Source organism: Pan paniscus, chromosome 1, assembly GCF_029289425.2.
Source record: "Pan paniscus chromosome 1, NHGRI_mPanPan1-v2.0_pri, whole genome shotgun sequence".
Lineage (NCBI taxonomy): Eukaryota > Metazoa > Chordata > Mammalia > Primates > Hominidae > Pan > Pan paniscus.
The window spans coordinates 97,122,754-97,136,183 of record NC_073249.2 but is presented as its reverse complement, the minus strand read 5'-3'; the positions used below and the strand labels follow the sequence as shown (position 1 = coordinate 97,136,183).

At 43.4% G+C, this 13,430-nt stretch overlaps 2 protein-coding genes across 2 annotated transcripts; both read left to right on the top strand.

The window, feature by feature from the left end:
- Positions 1-620: 620 nt before the first annotated feature.
- On the top strand, positions 621-931 carry LCE4A (late cornified envelope 4A). The gene is given in 2 exon segments (XM_014347089.3): positions 621-723; positions 726-931. Coding segments are annotated over 2 exon segments (309 nt in total).
- A 10,163-nt stretch (positions 932-11,094) lies between these two features.
- On the top strand, positions 11,095-12,043 carry KPLCE (KPRP N-terminal and LCE C-terminal like protein). The gene has a single exon (XM_003817209.6). It carries the CDS (start codon positions 11,095-11,097, stop codon positions 11,845-11,847), a length of 753 nt encoding a protein of 250 aa, XP_003817257.1. The 3' UTR covers positions 11,848-12,043.
- Positions 12,044-13,430: the final 1,387 nt, after the last annotated feature.

The following is a 13,430-nucleotide window of genomic DNA, read 5'->3' as shown; positions in this document are numbered from 1 at the left end:
GTAATTCTGGAAGGCGAACAGTGAAGCGTGGAGTAGGAGGAGGATGACATGGTGGACAAGGCCAGAAGGCCAGAAGTAGTAGTTGGCTCTGGACAAAGCAGGAACCAACCTGGGAAGGATTATCCCTGTGATCAGACAGAGAGATGATGAATGACCTGGGATTGCTACAGCCCTACCAATGGTTGGCCTGCTGGTCCTAAGCCCATTGCTCTGAAGGAAGCTTTTCTCTAACCGTGCAGATCTCAAATTTATTATTATTTTTTAAACAGATTTTCTACGAATTTCTGAATTCCATTTCTAGATAGATTCATGTGGGTAGAATTGCAATGTATTTAACATGTCTTTGAGATGGCATTCAAATTTTGCTGGCTTTATTAGCTCAGAAGTCACTTATTAACCACCTAACAAATACTAAGAATTTTTGAAAGCTCTAGGGGTACAAAAGTAATGAAGATATACTCTTTGTCTGAAAGAGGTTTCTATACATGTCCATATTTTAGATATTCCTCTTCATCACCTTGGGGGAGGATTTTGAAATAAAAAAAATGTAATGGCTCTTGATATTAAGTTTCTGTATATGTTTCTATTTTGTCATTCAGGTTTATCGAAATCCCACCAAGATGTCCTGCCAGCAGAACCAGCAGCAGTGCCAGCCCCCTCCCAAGTGTCCTATCCCCAAGTATCCCCCAAAATGCCCCTCAAAGTGTGCATCCTCATGCCCACCTCTTCCTGCTGTGGCTCCAGCTCTGGGGGCTGCTGTAGCTCTGGGGGTTGTGGTTGCTGCAGCTCTGGGGGAGGTGGCTGCTGCCTGAGCCACCACAGACACCATAGGTCCCACTGCCACAGACCCCAGAGCTCCAGTTGCTATGGCAGTGGCAGTGGCCAGCAGTCTGGGGGTTCTGGCTGCTGCTCTGGAGGGGAGTGTTGCTGACCTGGACCAGGAGCAGCACCGAAGGAATTAGTGGGCGAAGGACCCATTGCAGCCTGGTGTTTTACCTCCTTCACTTTCTTGCCTTTCCTTTCTGTAGCCCCATCAATTGAATAAACATGCAGGTTTGCGTCTCATCAACTTCAGGCCTTGGATTTGCATTATTTTAGCTTTATGTCAATATCTATATTTCTCAGATTATTGAAAAATTTTCTGATGTGCTTTGCAACAGTAAATTTACTTTCAAGTAATTTTCAAGTCCCAGTTTGATGGTGGTTTTTATTCCACTTTTCTTCACTTTTACCTAAATCCCAATCCTTTTCCTAGATAGAAAGATAGATTTATAGCTTTTACTGGAATAGAGAAAAATCAACCGATTAAACTTTAATGAATTACTTATTTGTGTACACATACCTTCACGAAAATCTAAAATTCTGCAGTATTTGTGAAAACAATAAATAAGGATTGATTAGAATTCCAAGATAAACCTAACTTAAATTAAAAAAAAAATAGTGGTGAAATAGCCAAGTCAGTAAAGTTATTTGGACAGAAAAATCTAATTTACTTAAGTTAAAAAAATGTACTTACTGCTCCATACATTTTCTAAGGCAATATTCTCTTTCTCTCTGTCTCTCTCTCTGTCTCTCTCTCTGTCTCTCTCTCTCTCTCTCTCTGTGTGTGTGTGTGTGTGTGTGTGTGTGTGTGTGTGTGTTTAAAGGATTAATATTAAGAAAGCAGAATAGCATCACATCCACTTGGGAACCATGTAGAAAAGTGTACTAATTTTTGTAGCTGTTCTTATTAATTGTGCTATGCACATGCAAGAGTCTGGTTAAATAAAGTTCTATTGAAACCCAGGTTTCTTTCTTTAAGAAGCCTATTTACAGTATCCAAAAGTCAGAATTGGAATTCAATGAAGTACTATTTCCCTTGTCCTCTCCACTGTGTCCCAAAGGTAAGGAGCCTCTTGTTACAGAGCTCTGCTGACTTAGGACTTTCTCTGAGGCAGACACATTGGTAATGGTAGGTCACAAGTTGTAGACCTGTCTTAGCCTTGTGGTCATGCAGGAAGTTCAAACGATTTCACTGGGAGAAAGTGCAGACTGAGGTGGGCACTAGCATGCACCCTTGGGCCTTTGCAGATTGCTGTTGAAATAAACTTGGTTTGTTGTTGTTCCTGCTGTTGTTCTTGCACTTACTACTAATTGAAATTACATATTTATTTCTCTTTGATTGTTAAATGCCTCTCACCTTATCCCTGAAGAAGATTATACTATAAACTATTTATTATATGTAATGTATATAATGTATGTGCTTCAGGATGTCAATGTCTGGTCATGAAAACAGAGACCATTCTAGCCACATTCTAGCTAGTTTAAACACAGAAAGATTTAATGCAGGGAATTTGTTAGAAAAGTCTTGGAGGGGCTGAATAAGTAAAAGTGGTATTTAGGGATTACCCAGAGATCTGGAAGAATTTGGGGCAGGACGTAGGACTTGCCAAATGGCTGTGCTGGCTCAGGAGAGCACTGGAAACAAAACTGTCATCCTTGCTGTACTCTCACAGAGAGCACCCACGTGTGACAGCTCCAAGATCACTCTTTGAAATTCTGGTTCACTAGTCCCCAGAATGATGTATTAGGATGGGGGAAAGGGTGGAGGCTGGTGGCTTTGGAAGTCAGGGGCTGGTGTGGCAGGTCACAGGCTTTCTGGGACATAGCCCATCTGAAGTGAAGGAAGAGCCCTGTTCCTCACCCTGTTCCCCTGCTCTGGTCGCTGTTCAGAACCAAATGCAACTGTAATGACTACATATGGTTGATGGGGGATAAGAAATAGCAACACCAGCGAAACTAACCAATATTCAGTTAGCATTTACTCAAGTTAGGCATATGCTTTATCTCACATTAACATTTGCTTGGACTGTTTATTCTAAAGATATTTATTAAGTGCCTACTATGTATCAAGTGCAGTTTTAAGAATAGACTTGTGAACAAAACAGCCAAAAATTTCTTCCTCATTAAACTTATTCTAAGAAAAGAAAGCAGGTGACAAACAAAATGAATAAGAAAAATATGTATTATTCACGCAACCGACAAATATGTTTTGAGTGTACCAAGCACTATGTATAGTAAGGCACTGTGGACAGAGCAGTGAACAAAAGCAATGAAAGTTCTCACCCAATAGGGTTCATATTCTGATGGGACAAAATGAAAAATACATGCATACATAAAATATATGAGTATTAGATGAGGATAAACTCTAAGGAGAGAAATAAGCTTGGAAGAGGGACAGGGAGGGCAAGTAGGTATGGATTATAATGCTAAATGAGGTCACCAGTGAAGCCTTCACAAGAGCCACATTTGAGCAAAGACTAGAGTGAGAAAGTCAGCCACATGGGCATCTGGGGAAACACTGTGGGTAGAGAAAAAGCAACAGCAAAGGGCCTGCAGTGGGAGTGTGCCTGAGTATCAGACAAACTGCAAGCAGACTGGTGTAGGGTCAGAGTGAGGGGAAAGGATAGGACATGAGATCAGTGAAGTACAGAGTGTAGGGTCCAGTCTGTGCATCCCTTTTGAAAACCTTTGTAAGGACTTTGGCTTTTACCATGAGCAGAATGAGAAGTCATTTGAATATTTCTGAGCAGAGGAATGACATGCTCTGACTATTAATGTCTTCATTTTTATAGATGAGAAAACAGCTTCAGAATGTACAGCTAATTATCTAAGGTCACATATCTAGGAATTGGCAGAGCTATGACTAGGACTGGGACTGTCTGAAAGGAGATGTGAAAAGTTCAGCTGGCTCTTTGGGTGAAGGTCTTGAAGAGGTTGGAATAAAGGTCAGAACAGGCCATTTGCACAGAGAGGATGGATAAAATAGTTAAGAGGGGTCGAAGAGGGGACATAATCCAGTGGGTTCTATCTGTAAAAGTTTTCTGTATCCCTTTACATCTTGAAATGAAAAGATGGAGAGACAACTTCCATTGAAAATCCGGGAGGGGGTTGTAAGATCAAATGCAATGAAACAGTTCTACAACGCTGTAAGTAAATCTGAGGGACTAGTTACCTGGTATATGTTATAAGGGAATAAATGGGTTAGGGAAAGGGTGGTGGACGTTCCAGGAAACCAGCACTAGTGGGCCATTCCAGGAGAAAGAGAAGTATCTGGACATTGATATTCACTGACCTCTGTGATCAAGAGGGCTTCAGTGCTGTCTTGCCGTGTCCCCAGCACAAACAGCCCATGTGACTCTGAGCTAGGTGGGGCTTGCATTCTCAAGTTTGATGACCCACACATGTGCACACAGTGGGAGTCCTGTATGACTTTTCCCCTCCATATGTGAAAACCCTCTCTGCTCCATAGAGGATGTCCTTTACAAGATGTTCCTTGGCTTTTCTTGTGGTAGTCTGGGTGGAAGTGGTGTGTGGGAATGGAGGTAAGGAGGAAGACAGGTGAGGGAACTCCCTAGCAAGCCAGCTTAGTGTCCACGTGTGGTTACAGAACATGTCCTAGATCAGATTGAGAAATTCCTGTCTAGAGTCAGCTCCTGCCTGGCTGTGTGACCTCAAACAAGTTTCTTCCCTTCTCTGTGGGCCTCAGTTACAATATAGGGGCTGCCGTCTCTCCTTCATTCTGTGGTTCTACAACAGAATCTCCTGATAGTCTAGGAGGAACCCCCAATTATCACAGGAATATCGCAGGGGATCTCTGGTGCAAGCCTTGGAGCTAGGCCTGAAACAGACATACATAGACATAAAATCTAAGAGTGGAGATCACTGATCTCAGACACAGTAGAGAGATTTCTCACCACGTACCAACATTCCTGTGCCCTCCCTCTCTTCAGTGTGTGGCTTCTCATTTCTTCCTACTTCTTGTCCCCAGAAGGGGAGGGAACCAGATTTGGCCTTTAGATTATCCCCAGTCCCTGATCAGGAAAAGTTCCTAGGATGAGAGGAGACCCAGAACATGATGTCGGAGAGCAACATGTCTTTTTGGGCACTTCCCTGCTTAATCCCCTGATCTGGGTTAAAATCTGAGTCTGGTTCCCACACTAAGGGGCCCAGCTTCAAATGTATAGTGAATGTTAGGATTCATGGATGTTGGTGCTGTAAGGGATCTGAGAGATAATCTAGTATACAGTTCCTGACTATCCTGATGGTAAATCCCAAAACAAGCTAACCAGGGGCACTACAGAGGACTTGTATTATTTTATTTTATTTTATTTTCTAGAGACAGGGTCTCCAGTGCAGTGGCATGATCATAGCTCACTGCAGCCTTGAACTCATGGGCTCAAGCAATCTTCTTGCCTCAGCCTCTGGAGTAACTAGAATTACACGAGCCACTGTACCTACCTTACAGAGAACTTTTAAAGATTAGCAGCTCTTTCTAGGAATAACAGCCCATTAGGCTGTATGACACAGGTATTCAACTGCATTCTGGCAGGGGCCAGACCCCATGACCTATTTTAGTACTTTCTGCCTTGGAGATAATTCTCTCCACCTACTTCTCTGGACTAGTTTTCCATGAATCCACAAGTCTCTGATTCTATCAGCTTGCATCCAAAGAGATAAATGTAAGGGAGTTTCTGGGAGCAGATTTTTGGGATAACCCTGTGAGTCATCCTGGCACTTGCACCAGTTATCTGACTTCTCCATGCCTTGCCTTCCCAGCCTATACAGTGGGTGGGGCACAACCCACCCACCTGTTTTGGTGGCACATAGATAAGGTGTCTCTCACCAGGTATGCTAGTACTGCTTGCAGATATCAAACCCATTAGTTAGAGCTTGACTCCATACAGCAGGAAGTGAGCCAATCAGAGCTCACAGATGGCATGAGATGCACAGATTGGCTAATGACAGAACAGCACTGACCACATGGAGGAAAGAGGTCAGTCTGGGCTATGCTGTCAGTGTAAAGCACCCCCATTCATTCATTCACTCATTCATTTGTTTAGTCAATGTTTCCCAGGTCCTATGATGATATATGGTGAATATGTCCACAGTTAACAATTCTTGAAAATCATAGTCTCATGGGAATAACTCCATGGAAGGCTAGGTTGTGGAAGTATACATTTCCCTTGTAGAACAGGCTCCTACAACCACAGAATATCATAGCCAGAAGGGGTCTCATCTAACCTCTTTGCTTTAGATTGGAAGAGAAAAGGCCTAGAGACACCAGGGCACTGTGGAATCACAGAGTGGGGCGGTGGCACAATTAGGATAAGGGTCCAGGTCTTTCTATTTGTGCCTTGAAATGTCTGTCTCCAGTTTTGTTGGCACATCTTAAAATGGCTGGTCTTCTAGGGCATTATCTTCTCTATAAAATGGGGATATCCCATCCTACATATAATGCAGAAGGCTTCTTAATGACTGCTTATAGGTTGGGTGACTGAAAGGTATGGTTCCTGAAGCATCATGGATTGTAACACCAGAAGCAACATGCTTTGGTAGAAAAACAAAATTTGAAGTCTCTTTTACCTGGGTTCAAATTCTGGCTCTATCACTTCTAACTGTGTGAGCTTGGACAAGTTATTTTTTGTTTGGAACACTATCGTGAGAACCAAATTTGATGAGCTACCCCGTGTGGTGTCTAACCCCAAAAAGAGATGGTTCCTTTTCCTTTTACTCCATAAAACATCAGGTCTGGGTATGCACTGAGGAGGGACACTTAGGAGAGCAGAAGTGGAATGGCCTGGAACTACATCCCTCCTCATTTACCCCTCCCTTTGGGGAGAGGGACTGACTGATGGGCTTCATGGTGGAAGCTGTGCAGTAAGACAAGCCCTTCAGAGGCAGGAATGACAGGAGGAAGCAGGACACCATGCCTGAGGACTCCAAGCCAGGACACCAAGCCTGAGGCAGAGTCTCCTATCTTGCTTCTTCCAAAATGTTCAAGAGCAGACAGGCATCACACTACCTGACTTTAAAATATACTACAAAGCTATAGTAACTGAAACAGCATGGTACTGGCATAAAAACAGACACGTAGACCAATGGAACAGAATAGGGAACCCAGAAATTAATCCATATATATGCTATCAACTGATCTTTGACAAAGGTGCCAAGAACACACAATAGGGAAAGGAAAGTCTCTTGAATACGTGGTACTGAAAAAACTGGGTATCCTCATGAAGAAGAATGAAATAAGATGCTTATCTCACACTGTATACAAACATCAACTGAAAAATGAATTAAAAATGTAAATTTAAGATTCAAAACTATGAAACTACTAGGAAAAAAACAGGGGAAAAGCTCCATGACACTGGTCTGGGCAAGGATTTTTTGAATATGACCTCAAAAACTTAGACAGCAAAAGCAGAAACAGACAAATAAGATTAAATCAAGTTAAAATGCTTCTGTACAGGAAAGGAAATAAGCAACAGAGTAAAGAGACAACCTACAAAATGAGAAAACATTTGCAAACTATACATCTGATAAGGAGTTAATATCCAAAATGTATAAGGAACTCAAACAACCCAATAGAAAGAACACAAATATCCCAATTAAAAATGGGCAGAGAATCTGAATATACATTTCTCAAAAGAAGACGTACAAATGGCCAACATGTCTAGAAAAAATGCTCAATATCACTAATCACCAGGGAAATGCAAATCAAAACCGCAATGAAATAACACCTCACTCCTGTAATAATGGCTATTATCGAAAAACAAACAAATGAAAATAATGACAAAGATGTAGAGAAAAGGGAACTTATACACCATTGGCGAAAATGTAAGTTAGTGCAGCCATTATGAGAGACAGTATAGAGGTGTCTCAAGAAACTGCAAATGGAACTATCACATTATCCAGCAATCTCACTACTAGGTATTTGTCCAAATGAAAGAAAATTAGTATATCAAAGGGATAACTGTATTCCCATGTTTATTGCAGTGCTATTTACAATAAATAGCAAAGATACAGAATCAACCTAAGTGTCCATCAGTGAATAAATGAATAAAGAAAATGGAGTATGAACACACAATGGAATACTATCCAGCCATAAAAAGGAACGAAATCCTGTCATTTCCAGCAACATGGATGGAACTGGAGGTCATTATGTTAAGTGAAATTAGGAAGATAAAAGATAACATGTTGCCAAGGATGTGGAGAAAATAAAATCTAACACACCATTGGTGGGAATGCAATTTAGTACAGCCATGTGGAAAACAGTATGGAGGATCTTCAAAAATTAAAAATAGAACTGGCATATAATCCATCAATCACACTAATAGGTATATATCCAAAGATATTGAAGTCAGTAATATTGAAGAGATATCTGCATTCCCACATTTATTGCAGCACTATTCACAATAGGCAATAAAAGGAATCAACCTAAGTGTAAATCAAAGGATAAATGGATGTTTAAAAATGCTATATATACACAAAGAATACTATTCAGTCACAAAAAGAAGGAAATCCTGTCATTTGTGAGAAGATGAATGAACCGGGAAGATATGCTAAGCAAAATAAGCCAGGCATAGATAGACATACTGCATGATCTAATTTATATGTGGAATCTAGAAATGTTGATCTCATAGAAATAGAGAGCAGAGTGCTGGTTACGAGAGATTGGGGTGGCTGGTAGGTGGGGTTGGGGAGATATTTAAAGATATTTAAAGTTGGAAGACTTTGCAGGACCTGGCTTGACATGGGAGAGGGGCTGTGGATTAGTGGGTCTTTGCATCCTCTTTGTTTAGGAAATGTAGAAGCCTTAAAGCTTATGGGTCCTGGGAAATGTGGGGATCTATTATGTACAAATACAGTAGAACAATTTACCTGAGAGGCCGTAGGGGCCACGGTGGAGCCTGCACTGGTTTATCTAAGGAATTGACATTTGGACCAGTGCTAGGCTTAGGCTCAAGACAACTTTCTTCAGTGGGCGACCCAGTACAACTCAGTGGGGGTAGCATGGGCTCTGGAGCTGGATAGGTTTGGGTTGCAATGTCACTTCATTACCTACTGATGGGATGACCTTGGCAAAGTGGACCTCTGGGTCTCAGTTTTCTCTTGTGTAAAATTGGGGCTAATGAAGCCTGTCTCATAGAGTTATTTCAAAATCAAATGAAATAACACAGGCAAAGAGCCTAGGACAGTATCCACCACATAGTAAGTGCTCAGTAGATAATATTCCCACCTCTCTTTCTACATCTTCTGCATTGTGGAAAAGAAAACAGGCAGGGATTCAAGGACAATGCCATGTTCAGAAATAAAAGGCAACATATTGTAGTAATAAAGATCATGATCTATGAAAGCAGACTCCTGCATCTGAGGCCTGGCTTCCTTACTTACCTGCTTTGTGATGAGGGTAACTCCCTTAAACTTTCAGGGCCTCAGTTGTGTCCATTTGTAAATGTACTGCCTCATGAATTGTTATATATAAAGTATTCAAATAAACTTTAGATTCTATTATTATTGTTGTTGTTGTTATCACACAGTGCTCATCTGGCTGGAATTTTCCCTGCTCAGCGTTCTTTGGAATTGAAGCCTGGTAGTGAGGTCCTGAAAGGTAAGAATGGGGGAGCCTAAGGGGCATAAGAAGGCTGAGGGGAGGCAGTCTAGACCCCAGCCTGGGGCCTAGGATCATTAAGCACCCACCCAGTTTCCAAATGAACCTAGAATAACCTGATGTTCCATGAAACAAACCGTTTTTTGGAGGTCTTGTGTCATATTGGGCCAGAGACCACTGGGCCAAACTGTGCTCAGCAACCTAGACCAGCAGAAGTTACCTTGGAAGCCCACAGAACACTCATTTAGGCTGAGTGAAGTGAGGTGAATCTATAGTTAAATTCTCAATTTTTCATACACTGTGCAAAAGCTACACTTAGCTTTAGATTAAATTCTCAATTTTAGTTTGATTCTCTGAGCTACACTTAGCTTTTGGCACAGTGTATGAAAAATTGAGAATCTAACTATACCTTGGATAAGTCCTGAAGACTCAAGTGACCTGGAAACAGCTTCATTAGAGACAGATCACATAGGCATCACTCATAACTTCTAGGAAAAGGAGACTGACTTGTTTCCTGAGGAAGGGAACAGGAATCATTTATCTAGTGTTTGGGAAAACCCAATGTCAAGCACAGACATGCCCTGCCTCTGACTGAGGAGCCAGGCATACTGGGGAGGAATCTTGCCAATGCAACACCATCCCTTCTCCTTGTGATCTCTGGTGCTTCATTTAGATGCCATTAAATTGCCTCATTGCTGCCCTATAAAAGGTCTCCCCACCTGCTAGTTTTTCAGATCACTGGCTTCTTCCAGTCTTGCTCCTATCAGCAAAGAGGGTAAGTCTCTATACGGGATAAGGACATGGTGAGAAACAGAGCTTTGGGGAAGCTGGGGTGGGATGAGAGCTGTGGGATGAAGGGTGAGTGAGGACTAGATACTTAGGAAATCTGCTGAAGGAGGCTGAAAGCAATGCTGGTGGGAAACTTGGAGCCTGGGGCATGAGAGGAGAGGGAGGGGGACACAATGAGCTGGTATTCCTGTTTAAGAAGGGACTTTAGAGAACTGGCTCCCCATCCCCTTATCTGAATGCAGTTGTGCAGTCCTCTCTTGGGTCTATGTGCTAATGAGGCCAACTGATTAGTCCAGCTGGTTCAAGGAGCACATGGTAGAAACCTGCTCAAATTTAGCCTTGTTCTTTGCTCAGTACCGGGCACAGCTTGAGGCTCATGTTGGCTCAGGGTCCATGGACATAAATTTGTCTTTGCTGGGTATTCCTTGTCTGGGCAGAAGGAAGAAGGGAAGTCACCCTGGAGAGAACTGGTGGCAGGGGTCAATCATCTGGGAGCAGCAATTTCCAAAGGGTAATTCACAATGCAGACACTGAAGAAAGAGGAGAGGAGGCTTGGAGAGTTGGGTAGAAACACAGGCAGCACCATTTCAAGCCTCCATTTCCCAATATAGAGACTGAGGCCCAGAGGTAAGCGATGACTTGTACCAAGCCACATAGCCAGGTACAGGCACAGAAGCTGAGCTGAGAGTCCCTGGCTCTGAATCCACCTCCTGCCAAGTATACAGCCTCTGGATGTCTGCAACCTTCTCAAGAAAGCCTTGCTTGTAAATCACTGTATTCAAAGGGGATGTTGAAGGTTTCCCCTAGAAACCTTCCTAGTTTTACAGTTCTAATGAAACCTTTCTTTTCAGATTTTGCAAAGCCACAGAACAATGTGTGACCAGCAGAAGCAGCCACAGTTCCCTCCATCTTGTGTGAAAGGTTCGGGACTAGGGGCTGGGCAGGGTACCAATGGTGCCTCTGTGAAATGCCCAGTTCCATGCCAGACCCAAACTGTCTGTGTGACAGGCCCTGCTCCATGCCCTACTCAAACTTATGTGAAGTACCAAGTTCCATGCCAGACTCAAACCTACGTGAAGTGCCCAGCTCCCTGCCAGAGGACCTATGTGAAATACCCAACACCCTGCCAAACCTATGTGAAGTGCCCAGCTCCCTGCCAGACAACCTATGTAAAATGCCCAACTCCCTGCCAAACCTACGTGAAGTGCCCAGCTTCCTGCCAGATGACCTACATCAAAAGTCCAGCTCCCTGCCAGACCCAGACGTGCTATGTCCAGGGTGCTTCTCCTTGCCAGAGCTATTATGTTCAAGCTCCTGCAAGTGGCTCAACCTCCCAGTACTGTGTCCCTGACCCATGCTCTGCTCCCTATTCCACCAGCTACTGCTGTCTGGCTCCCCGGACCTTCGGGGTGAGTCCCCTGAGACGCTGGATTCAGCGGCCCCAGAACAGCAACACAGGATCGTCTGGCTGCTGTGAGAATTCGGGAAGCTCTGGATGCTGTGGTTCTGGGGGCTGTGGCTGCAGCTGTGGATGTGGCAGCTCTGGGTGCTGCTGTTTGGGAATTATCCCCATGAGGTCCCGAGGTCCTGCATGCTGTGACCATGAGGATGACTGCTGCTGCTAAACATACGACAGCTCAACTCCAGAATGCACTGCCCCGCTACCCCTTCTGGAACATGCACCAGCTTCTGGCCCCCTCTCTGTTAGTGCCAGTGATGTAGAACCTCATCACTTTGCCTCTGTGCTTTGCTTCTCTACCAAGGCAGCCTGCCAGAGTTAGTACAGTCCCCAAACTTTGTCATGAATAAAGCTCTGAATGCAATTCATGGTAATTTCTGTCTGTTTGTTTGGTCCATATTTATGCTTTTCTATCAGGCACTCTTCTGCATCCCTCTCTTCTTACTCTTGTTTCTCAGCTAGAGGAAAGATCTGCACGAACATGAACAAGCAGACTGAGCTGGTGAAATCCCAGCCTGGGAGCCCCACGCCTTCTAGAATGCTGTGAATAAACTTTCCCACGCAAGTTAGAAGCATCTGATAATGGAGATTTGAGGGTTGGGGCTGTTTCTGTGCTGCCCTTTGATGAGCCTCAGAGCAGGGTTGACCATGATGAGACCCTCATCTTCCTGGGTGTTGGAGAGATTGTGAAATTGTATCTGCTCATGGACCCGTATCACTGGTCATGGTCAGTATCACTGGACCATGTCCCCACCACTGTGCAGAGGGCTTGAACCCATGCAGGACTTTATGAATTACATTTTCTCATCTGACAGGCTTGCCCTGTTGAAACTATAGGTTGAAGGCCTGAGGAAAAAGGCTAGGAGCCCCCTGAAGTGGGTAGGTATTCACCAGGTCAGTCCTGGTAGTAAGTGAGCCATCTCCAAAGGAAGGTGAATCTTGTGCGAGGGGCTTCTGGGCCCCCTTCTGGGCCCCTCACCCTAGTTAGCTTTTTCTTCTCCATTGCTTAGCTAGCTCTAGAGAATTTGGGGTGGACTTTTGTAACTAGAGATTCCAAATACACACATTAAAAAAATAGAGGAGTAACAAGTGTTCAAAACAATCCCACAAGGCCTGGTGCATAGGAGACAATGTTTGGTGATGTATAAATGAATGCATAAAGGAATGAATGAAAAAGGGAATCATGTGTTTGTTTCTAACCCTGGACACTAGCAGAAGATCATCTTGACTACTCTGCTGCCTTTGAATGTCTAAACACCTGTATCTCCACAAACAGCACAATATTCCTTCATCCAAACTCCCTAAACTTACAGCCCAGTCACTGGAAACCCACTCAGGGAAGGAACCGCCTTGGCCAGGGCCACACTTTCCTCTTGTACCACCAACTGGGTCCTGCAATGTTGGAGGATGGGGTGCTAAAGACTAGACCCTGTGGTCTAGTCTCTTTAGAGAATGGTATCTGCAAAGCCCAACTCAGCACTGAAAATATTGTAGGGAATCCTCTTTAAAACCCAATGCAAACTTCTAAAAATCCTATTTCTATCCTTTTCAATTCCTTCATATTCCATAGCTGTTTTATCAGTCTCTCACTAAACTACCCCAAATGCTCCTAACATCCAGACGTTGTGGCTTCTTTCATCTCTTTCTCTCCTTGCTCACTCTCCTTTCCTCCTCAATCCCACCTGGTTCTGGTCCTGGTTATGTAGATGGTTTGAGTTTTTCTGTCTCCCTTGTTAATTTTCTCTATAC